Below are 11,849 nucleotides of genomic sequence, written 5' to 3'. Positions count from 1 at the left end.
TTCTCATTTTTCATTGGATCTTATTGTTCTTAATGAGTGAATGTGAGCATGCAAAAAATTCAAATTAAAATGATTGTTTCACATACTGCCAACAGTTTTTTTATTGCTGATCTTGTCATCTTACCATCTTAGAAACTTGCTGGAAAGTTTGTTGTTGGTGATCTGTTGACTACCATGAATGAGTTATATATTTGTGGTGAGAAAAAAGAATTTTTCCAACTAACTTTTCTCTTCTCAATTTCCTTATAGTCCACCTTATTGCTTGAGTCATCAGAGAACTTTGATTCAAGCAATATACTTCATAGTTTTTAAGATAAGTAGTAATCTAGGGTCTGAGACCTGATGGACATGTTGTGAAGGAATTTTCTAGCTCTAAATGCGAGGTCATATTTGTAGCTGAATAATAAATTGTAATGGCTGGTCCATATCATCCTCCCATTTTTGTGTGAAAACAAATATTGTATAGGAAACACTTGAAGATCTCAAGAAAATCCTATCAAGAGAGCAAAAACAGTGAGAAATCTCCACGATTCCAATGGAAAACTAGTGAAAAACAGTAATTTTATTGCAAGAAAACAAATTACGAAAGAAAATAACAAGATACAATTGATCCTCTATTCAAGAGGAGGATCGATCTCTCCCAAATCTCTAGACGCCGCTAGAGCCCAAAGAAAACCTATGAGATCTCAAATTTCAGCCAAATTCAAGATGTCCTAACCCTAGGAAAATAAACCGTTTAATGCATACAAATCAAAAGAAAATCCCTAAACAATTCCTACATTCAAATTTCCCTCCTAACTCCCTCAAAAATCCTACCTAAACAGCTCACACACACCCGGGTGTGTGTTCTGCACGTACAAGAAGAGAAAATATCCGCTTCTGTTCGCATAAGCCGGTCCCGTCGGACCGGCTAGACCGGTCTAACATATTTTTAATGTTTGTGAACTTCATTACACCATTTTTCAATCTAAAGCAGTCTATTCTGTTTCATCTCTGAAGATATTTACAAGATTTTTAACTATCAATTTATGAATAACTTTATTCATGTCATATAAGATACTCCTGACTAGATATTTATGAAACAAAATATTCTGATGACACATCTAACTTTGAAGTTACCTATCCTTATATCTTGTTATCCAACTCATTGTAAGTGAGATCATGAGATTTCCAAAGAACAAAGTTCCCACATCAATTTGTGGTTTATATTTCAAGGAGGGGAATTGAATGAAGTTGTTATAAATAATTTGAGTAAGTTTAGAACTTCCCCACTGATAATCCTTCACAAAATAAGCAGCTAAATAATTCTCAACAAGCCGCCATGAATTTTTAGTCAAGTAGCCATTTTTTTGATGTGTTCTTCTTTTTTCTGATGTGAGTGTAGAAAAAGACTTATTGTTCTTCTCCTCCCAATCTTAAAATCATTTATGCAAGTTGATCCCACTCTTCCCGTTAGCCTTCAGATTTTTTCCTCCCCCTTTGATTCTTCTTTAGCCATCAACATCAGATTCCTGTACAGCTTCCTGTGAACAAGTTGCTGCTCTTCTTTTTTATTCCCATTCTTTTTATCTCTCTTACCGTTAGGGTTTTCCTATCTGCAGTTTTTATCACAAGTTTAGCTATCTAAATCAAATTATGGAAATAATATCTAATCTTTTAGCTTAATATTATGCTTTAGGCTTCATTTGAGACAGCTTTCTTATTGCTTCTCAAAGCAGTTTTCTAGTTCAAAAAATTTAATTTTATACTAAAAAAACTGTTTTAAGAAACAGTAAGAAAACCGTCACAAATGAAGCATTAGTTATACAACTGCTAATTCCATTACAAAATAAGCGTAAAAGACTCATTTTCATTGGTAAAATATTCTTCAATTCAAAGAGAAGTGGACCAAGAGCACAATAAGCTATAACAGTTGCTTTCAGAATACTGTTGGAGATTGGAATTAAAGCCAGTCATGTTCTCATTTATAGGAAGAAGATGGCCATCCACACCTTACAAAATGCATGCATCTTTATTACATCAAAACTAAGGACCACTGCCTCACCTTATCCTTGTATAATTAATCATCTAAGTGGTACTGCCAGACTTAGCTCATTTATAGGAAGAAGATGGCCATCCACACCGCTGCCCCTCCCTGAAATGGCGCTTGGCAGCGTGACTAATTCTTGGCTGACCTAGAAGAGACACCCACCCCAGAAATCTCCTGGCCCGCATTTGATTGGGCCCCACTTAAGTTTCACTGCCGCTCGAGGGGAATCCAGCACGGGTTGCGGGGTTCCCAACCGTACTCGCACACCAACCAAGCTAAGCATCGGGGGGTTACTTCACATTATTCAACTCAATATGCATAGTTATGAAAATTCCAAACGAATTTGAAAAAAAAAAAACCTCTTTTGTGAATCAAAGAACAGTGATTCTGTTCTGGGATATTATTCTGAAACTTTACTGTTAGCTGAATCGTTTTGGCTTCTTCCTCTATTGGTTTGGAGAGACATATGACATTGCTGTTGCTGTAGTTTCAGAGTTGAGCACTTGTTCATGCATGGCATCACAGAGCTTATCATGGTTGATTTTACCTATTAGCTAAGAAAGGAAATACTTGTGTAAGTCTTAATGATCATTTTGATCACATCAGTTTCATGAATGCATCATTCTGATGTTATAGAGTTGATGAAGGTTTACATCAACGAGTTCTTAGATCATCTCCAACCGAAAAACTCATTTTTAATTCTAAAATACAGTAATACTTCAAAATGTAGTTATTTATGTTCAACCGAACTCTATTTCTTAACACCAAAAAAGAATATTATGTATATATTTTGTCTCAATCAAACTCCACGCGCTCTGCCTCCGCTTTCTCTATTTCAGAACAGTGTAGCGCCATTGGCGTCGCGCTGTTCACGAACATGAGAATGGAGCACATTTTGCTGTTTTATTGGAATAGTTCGTGGACGCCAAACACAAGTATGAAGTTCGATTGAAGATGAACTAAAACATTATTTTTTAGATTTGTATCATTTAGAAGTAATAATAATAGAATTTTGATTAAACTCATGAATGATTCAAGTACATGAAATGAGTGTGGGCCCCACAATGCCTTGTTTTCAAATATTCACAAATTTAAGAAATTAATGTGACGGTTAAGGAGCCGACTCTTGCATGTATAGAGGTTTAATGTTCACTTCAATGGTGATGGAATCAGCATGGACTTTAAAATTAAAATAAGGGAACTTAAAATTATTGTTCTGTCGTCAATTAATTGCAAAGTTATATAAAAATGTCTTTTTTTTTTCTGAATATATTAAGATATTTTTGGAAGAATGAGTAAAATCATACAGCCTATTAAAAATCAGTAGATGAAAATTATTAAAATGAAATAATATTATTGATGACAAATATGATGAAATCCCGAATTAAAGTAGGATGATCCGAAGAGGGCGAACAACGATCGTTGTGCTAAGGCCAAGATGAGGAGCGTCTCTTGACGGAAAAATTATTACGTGCAGTGTCCTAATGTATTCAGAGGTCAATCCAGATTCGTCATATCACCCAATACACAGTACATTGGGTGGCGTGATTTGTCCGGAACTCCTGACGCGTTCGAACTCCGCACATAATAATCTCTCCTGTTGGTGGGTTTCTAGAATGATAGACTTCAAAAGAAAAAAAGAACGAGAATGATAAACTAACTCCCATATCAAAAGGCAAGGAAATGGTATTGAGCTATATAAATAAAGACTTAAGTTATGAAACACAATAAATATTTATTAGGTGTGCTCATAATGGAGCACTTAGGGGATTGATAATGTTAAGAGAAGTTAACACAAAAATTGATAAAATCATGATTTCAATGTAGTATAAGATGGGTTTAAGGTGTTGTTTGGTTTGTTGCAAAATGGATTTAAAGTGTATTTCAAATTTAGATGTTTTAAAAATATTTGTATTTGATTTGAAGTAAAATGAATGTAGAGTAAAAATTTTTGAAGTAAAAAGAATTCACAATCTAGTTCAAATCCAGTGTATTTGGAATTCCTTAGATTTGGACGATTTTCAAATGCACCGCAAACTCAACGCCATTGCCATTGTTGGCAGCCACCTCCACCACCGGCCCTTGGCCACCATTGCCGGTCATCGATCGCCACCGACAACCCTAGGCTGCCGCGGTCCACCACTGGCCACCCCTAGCTACAATTTTTTTGCAATTTACATTACATTCATTTTACTTCAAATTAAACATAAAAAAATAATCTCCTGCATTCCTTTTACAATAATCAAAACAACTCCAAATTATTTTGTATTTTTTTTACACTACATTTATTTTACATTGCATTCTTTTTTCAAGCAACCACATAGACCCTAAGACATTACAATTGATATTAGAGCTATGTATCTCCCATAGTATGATGAGAAGTTCATGTACAACTAAGCAAAAGCTAGTGGGTAATTTTTTTTTTCCCGCAGTTAAGCGACTATACGCGAGACCACGCAGGAGGCACGAATACTCTCAACCGCCGTGCAGCAAAGCTAGTGGGCTTATGGCATCTCAAATTCAGAAAGAGCAGTGTAAATGATTAGAAGCATATTTAGGGGGAGGCCCAAGTGAGCATGGGCCCCCTTTACCCAAAAATTATAATTCCTTTTCTTTATAAAACTTTTTTTCTTAATTCTTTTTCTTTTAAGTTTTTCAAGAGATTTTTTTTTTTAATTTCTTTACCTCTTTATAATTCATTTCAGCAAATTCCTTTTACTTTTCTTTGAGCTTCTTATAATGAATTTGATATTTTAAATAATATATTATGCTATAGTTTTGATGAAATGAAAAGAGAGAATATAATGAAAAACTTTTATTTAAAGCATCATTTATCTTATTAGCTCATCGAATGTGCTTCTTAATGTTGAAAATAATTCATAATATAATTTAGCATTCATAGTGATCATCGAACTAAGTCCTGCAAAAAGGAAATCTACTAAAAGGCTTCTAGCATGACATACTTATAAGCGAAAAAAGAGGGCTGGAATAGCTTTCTTTCTGCTTTCTAAAAAAGTTTTCTTGTACTAAAAAGTTGTTTTAAAAAGCAGAAAAAAAACGGTCTCCTAAGAAGTTAGACAAAAAAATTATAAAATTATGAGATTTGATTTGGTATGAAATAGGTAAAAATTGCATAATAGAGCTGAGATTGTGATTATAAAGATTAATAAATTATGAATGAGAATTACAGTAATAACAAACCTGGAAGAATGTGTTAATATAATCATCTGAGAGACCTCTTCTGGAAGATTCCTGGAAGGGATGAGGTTCTAACGGTTCTTCATCTTGGCATCTAATCAATCCACCCATCCTTGCTTTATTGCTTAATGATGGAGTTAATATGATGATTAGACTAGCTTAAACAGTGTTAATTAAGAATAAAAAGATGGGATTTGGGCTATTAAATATAAGGAGCAGAAGGGAAAGATGCGGAAATTCTGCTAAGCCAAGCAAGTGTTTGACCATGCGATAAATCAACAGGTGTCAGTTTAGGGCGAATTATGACGTCGGACCGTCCGGAGGCAAATATAACTATTTGTGTGTCTAATTCACCTCTTATTGATTCCCTCCTGTAGGATCTTCTTGAAGGTTATTACATATATATATGAGCCTAGAATAATAGAACTTGATAGCTTTGGAACTTGAGCATTAGTAGTCAACCATAGATGATGTAGATGTCTAGAAGAAATTATAGAAGATTGATCTTCATGGGTGTCGTGCTACGTCATATGATCGAAAGAACTATTATCAATGTGGATTAATCTATCCACACCATTTTATATATGCTACAAAAAGATTCTCATAGAATATTGTAATAGATTTGCTTATGTATGTTAATGATATGCTTATAGCCATATATAATATTGTTGAGATAGAAGAGTTAATGAAGTTACTAAACAATCATTTTGAGATGAACGTATCATTGTTTTGATATAAAAAAAAAAAAAAAAATCATTTTGAGATGAATGAATTTGGATCATGCTAGACATGCCAATGAGATAGATATGATAAAGATATAACTAATTCATTTGTAAAATCAATTAGTTTAATGATTTTACAATTGCATTAAATAATCAATCCAATTATTTGATTAACTAAATCAATATCTTACAAAGGAGTTGTTCAGTTTGCTGCATTTAGAGTGTAAAATAATCTAAATGCAATGGTTTATAAATTGTAGTTATTGATTTGAAGTAAAGTAAATGCAGAGTGTAAAAAGAGAGCATTCTAATTATCCAATGTAGTGCATTTGAAATTACTCAGATTTGGGCAATTTTCAAATACACTGCAAACGCACCGTCATCGCCACCACCGCCCCTGCCAATGGCCACCATCGCTGGCCATTGCACCCCCGCCAGCCTTCACAATCAGCCATCACTGCTAGCTGCCACATCAGGCCATTGTTGTTGGCTGCCACCGTAGGCCACCCCTGTCGGACGCTGCTGCCGGCCACCGCCCTAGCCGTCAGCCACAGTTGTTGCCAGTCAAGAAATTTTTTTTCTACGCAACCTTAATCATATTTGAAAAGCTTATTTTTTCACAACTCATTTTGATCTGTTGGTTGAGAACTTATGCTTCCAATTAAGAGATCTTGAATTTGAGTTTTTATGTATACGTTATGTGTGTAAGTTTATCTTAAATGACCTAAATATCACAAAAAAAAAAACCGTTAGTTTCAATCATTTGGAAAAGACCCTTGCCACTTGAATTTACAGTTAAAATATATACATTTGTGTGTTTAATTAAACTGTACTATAGTACTTCACTGTTTATTAGACAGTCTTCCAAACACAAGAAATACCAACTTAAAGACTCTTTAATCTCTCTTATTCCTTCAGATGCCGCATCTCGAAGCACTGCCAGCTGGGGTTGCTTCTAACAACAAGGAAAATAATAAATTATTCACTTAATAAAAAAAATAGATTTCTCAGATTTAAAATAAGAAAAATAATCAAAGCCAAAGTTTTAGGTTATATTTGGACCAATTTTTTTACTATTTTTTAAAACAATTTTGTAATACAAAATTTTATTTTTTGTTCTGAAAAGCTGAAAAAAGTCATTTTTCTTGGATCGGCTTTTTAGTAAAAAAATTAATTTTATATTAAAAAATTATTTTAAGAATCAATAAAAAACCCCCTATTCTTCATTTGGGTAACTTTTTCATTATTTCTTAAAATAAATTTTTAATAAAAAATTTTTTACACTAAAAATTTTTTCGCCAGAAAATTGCTTTAAAAAATAATAAAAATACTGTCCCATAGGAAGCTGTAGGTTTAACCAAGCCATTGCATTCGGCATTGGTCTACAGATCCAACGGCTACACAAATTTTAAATTCTCTGCACGGTTCTCCACATTCCGAATGCCAAAGTCCAGCACATTTATCAACACAATTTATCTACTATCGATTTGGAAAAACTATGCAGGTCATTTTAGTATGTTGATTTAAATAAAAATAAAAATTTCCCAAAATAAAAAATAAAAATAAAAAAACTTTGTGCTATATATATATATATATATATATATAATAAAAGTACAGCTCCGACGATCATTGCCAACAATCTTCATGGCTTAATTATCATCACTTTACTTCATCACCTGTCCATGATTCCATAATTATTGTCAACCAACCAATACCACTTAAGCTCCATCAAAAAAAAAAAAAAAAAAAAAAAAACCAAATCAAAGAAGAAGTAGACTTGTCAATATTGGACCCGACCAGAAAATTTCGGGTTTGGGTTGACCCGAACCCGAAGCGGGTCGAGTTCGGGTCTGGAAAACGACCCGTTTGCAAAATCCGGCTAGGTTCAGGTTGATCCGGAAACCCAGGAACAACCCGAATTGACCTGGAATAACACTAACCCGCGTCGCGCAGTCGAGCGAGCTCCGCGTCTCGCACTCTCGCCACCACGCTAGCCGCTGCGGCACTACCCCGTTGCTGCGGGCCCACACGCGACCTCTGCAGCTACCCGCGTCGAGCACTAGATCGCGTCGCGCGATCTCTGTCGGCTCCCTGCAACCGCTGCGGCGCTGCCCCGTTGCCGCGTCACCCCGCTGCCCTGCTGTCGCGCACGACAGCTGCGGCGCAGCCTGCGTCTGCCCTAACGCGTCGCGCACTCGCGTCTCGTGCCACCCCGCTTGCCCGCTGTTGCTGGCTGCCCGCTGCCGCGGCTGAAACAAGTGGGGTCGGGTTGACCCGAACCCGAAGCGGGTCGGGTTCGGGTCCAGAAAATCGACTCGTTTGCAAAAACGGGTCTGGTTGACCCCAACCCGAACAGCGTCGTGTCAATTTCGGGTTTGACCCAAACCCGACTCGTGACTCGAAATTGACACCCCTGAAGAAGCCTGCAAAACCCAAAATGTGAGGTTTGACCTATTCAGTACTAAACTGACGTGCAATAATGCTGTATCTTCTAACCCAAAATTAAAAATAATAATAATAATGCGTTAATTAACAGAAAAATAAAAGTGAAAATTTAATTTCCTTATATGATCACGTACTATGCCTGGTAGGCCTATAGAAAATTCATATGATCTGCATGAATCCTGAGATAATCTTTAAATTGAATATTTTTAAAATTAACTCATGATCATCAAAACTTTAATTTTAACAAAATTGCTATTGAAGTGAACATCTCAATGAGACTAATCTATCGACACTATAAATGATCCGATTTGACTTCAAATGAGTTCAAATCGAACACTTAAATTATAATTAGAAAATTCTAAATACTAATTGATAGAACAAACAAACTTCAATTATAATATGTTTATAATTACATCAAACAGCTCGACGAAACTTACTTAACAAGCTGAAAATCATTCAATTTTGACATCATCAAGACATTTAAATATTTCATAAACAGCCTATGATCAAAGGAATAAATATAAACCGTGCAATAAACTTCTTTGAATTATGATCAAATTTACTAAAATATCAACCTCAAAATTTATAAATAAGACTCTATTCTATGACGAATGACCATCACATCGCCACCACAATTTTCAAACTCCTATTAGATTTAACTCTATTGTGGCTTTAAATGTTTAACTATTGTCAATAATTCTTATAATAAATCAAATATTTTATCTCAAATAATCTCATTCTCTTACATGGTGAGAAAAATAAGATCATAATTCTTCCTCATATGTAATAATTTATTCAAATGGGTAAGATCTCAAAAAATTTTTTCTTTTTGAATTTTTCATGAAAAAATTTTCTTATTTTGACTATTATTTCTTATGCTAAATTTTCTTAAGAAAAATTAATACATAAAATAGCACATACCAATGATTTTTTTTAGTTAATCAAATATATATATTTTTTGAATTACATAATATTCTCTCAGAAAAGAGAAAACTACCCAAAAATTGGCAGCATCTGCCAACATTCATTGTCTCCTCATGCCCGAGGCATTAAATCACCTCACGACAAAATCTAAAATTATTTAAATAAATAAATAATTACAACAAATATTAAAAAAACATCTAAATTCTGAAAAAGCAGCGATGCGCAGAGTCACAGAGAAGAAAAATATTAAAAGATGCTATACTGATTAGCCTGCCGCTCACAGGCGCACTATAGGAGGAAGTCGAGACATTAAAGCGAAAGTCTCACATGCGACGTTGCGGATTTAAAAAAAGTAAGAAAGAATGCTCTTAAAATAAATATATATATATTACATAAACAAATAAATATTTGATTAGATAAATTATTAAAAAAGATAAATAAATATTACTCTCTCAAATATGATTTTAAAATGCTTTTTATATAATTTTTTAGAATATAATACTAATTTAAAAATAATTAAAACTGTCGGCGCACGTTAGCATAGCATTGTTCAGTTCATCAGTAACTTTTTCGAAATTGAAACAAATATTTGCAAAACAAAACCTAAAAAATTATAGAGTAGTGGATAATTTCGGGATTTAGATGTACCAAAATGTAATTTTAACTTTTTTTATTACACTCCGCTGGGCTCTTTTCGCGCTCGTATGCGCTCCGTTTCCCGCTCCGTTTCGGTCTTCTTCTTACCGCCACCGGCTGCTTTCGCAACCCGCGTCGCCACTGCAACCGCCGCCCTCGAAGAAGACGATGCTACTCTCTCCTTCCTTGGATGCGAGAAGAGATGTGTAAATCCGAACACGGAGATAGGTTTGGAAGATCCCCGGAGGGAGCAAACAGGGACGTTTAGCACGGAAGGAACCCTAACGTGCGCGGAGAAAGATCTCTCCATGCCACGGTATTTAGCCCTCGACCTGCCATTGAAGCTTCCCGGGCTACTCGAGCTCCGCTCTAGACCTTGAAAGATGATCCTCCCGGATGGATCCATCCGAGGACTATCGACCGAAACCCCACGCGTCGGAACCGGCGTGGCTGACTCCGTCGACCGCCGGACTGGGCTCCGGCTAACCCTAGCCCGAAAATGCTCGTCAGAGACAGCCGGTCGATGTCTGGAGATTCGAACCCTAAGCGGATTCTGGATCCTATCAGAGTCTAGGGAAAGGCGGGGAAGGTCCTCGTGATCAAGACCAGAGGAAGAAGAAGAGGAAAGGGAAAGGCGAGTGGACATGGACGATGCCACCGCCTCAGGATCGATGTCGTGAAGAAGCGGGAGGCTGAGCGATGGATCGATTGAGGATTTGGAGTGGTGGAGGAGAAGATGCTTGAATAATTTGCTGCTAGGGCTCTTCGCTCCCGGCATTGGCTCATTCGATCGCGGACTCGCAGCCACTGTCGAACCGACGGTCTTCAACTGATCCGATAACGTCTTTGCGTTCTGCTGTTTCTTGAAGCCGAGCAGCTCCCTCCACCTCGTCGTGCATCTCGGCGCTTTCGGGGAGAAAACCAAGTCAATGGATCCGATCTCCTCCGCTCCGCACCACTGCTTTTCATCCGGCTCCGTGGAGTGGATCTCTCCGGTCGACGGACGCAACGTTGCCAGGTGGAGCGGCACCAGCTTTCCATCTGAGAAGAGCTCGTCCGCAGGGAGCATGGCGACGGGATCGTCAAGTCGGAATTCGAAATCAATGAGATCCACAGAGCTCCTGGAAGGCTCCATCGTCGAAGCGGCGGAAGGCGATGCAATAGCCACAACGACGTCCGCTGGGGCGGGTGAAATGCTAGGTCCGAGCAAACCGTAGGAAGATTGCTGGGCTGGAGGGAAGGAGTCTGGCGGCAGGGTAACATTGTTGACGCAGGCAGAGGCCATCATTGGTCATCAATGTACCAAAATACGGCAAGGGTTTTCGCCGGAGATGGGCAATGCAGAAGTGCTCTGTGGGAGAAGAAGACAGAGAGGGCTGATTTTTTGTGCTTTGTAGGCTATCTGTGGGGCCTAATTATTTTAGGGTTTGGGGGCCGAGACGATAAGCGATAAGATTAACACCCTTCCGCCGTTAAAGAGTGTAGGATTTATAACCGCCTTAGGGCTTAGGGCTTAGGACTTGTTTGATTGCGACAACAAATTTGGTCTTAAATAAGGTCAATTGTTTCGTTTGATAAAAAAGATGAGATAAGTAAAGGAAATTATTTTATTTTATAGGCTTAAGCACGTGTTTTATGAATAATTGAGTTAAGCTAAGCTGTAGGCCGACGTAACTTACCGTACCTAAGCCCAAAAAACACGATGAGCATGATTTATTATTCTGTGCGGAGTTCGGAGGACATCCTGAGAACAATAAAATTGTGCCACATCACCTCATTGTTTGTTACCCAGCTCGGTATTCGCATTTGGTACCCCTTGATATCGCTAGGTACCTAGTGCTTAACCAGACGGTTAACCCGTCCGGTGTACGCACATAATAAAAACTATGAGCAAA

At 37.0% G+C, this 11,849-nt stretch overlaps 1 protein-coding gene across 1 annotated transcript; it reads right to left on the bottom strand.

Moving 5' to 3' along the window:
• Positions 1 to 9,872: 9,872 nt before the first annotated feature.
• On the bottom strand, positions 9,873 to 11,504 carry LOC110111387. The gene has a single exon (XM_020843231.2). The coding sequence runs from the start codon at positions 11,240 to 11,242 to the stop codon at positions 9,992 to 9,994; it is 1,251 nt and encodes a 416-aa protein (XP_020698890.1). The 5' UTR covers positions 11,243 to 11,504; the 3' UTR covers positions 9,873 to 9,991.
• Between the last annotated feature and the right edge of the window lie 345 nt (positions 11,505 to 11,849).

Source organism: Dendrobium catenatum, unplaced genomic scaffold (genome assembly GCF_001605985.2).
Source record: "Dendrobium catenatum unplaced genomic scaffold, ASM160598v2 fragScaff_scaffold_464, whole genome shotgun sequence".
Classification (NCBI taxonomy): Eukaryota; Viridiplantae; Streptophyta; class Magnoliopsida; order Asparagales; family Orchidaceae; genus Dendrobium; species Dendrobium catenatum.
The sequence above is the reverse complement of the archived record's forward strand: the minus strand, read 5'-3'. Positions and strand labels throughout refer to the sequence as shown.

What these genes read in the sequence shown, in the direction of transcription:
- LOC110111387 (XM_020843231.2), bottom strand. Translation starts at nt 11,242, where the DNA reads ATGATGGCCTCTGCCTGCGTCAACAATGTTACCCTGCCGCCAGACTCC.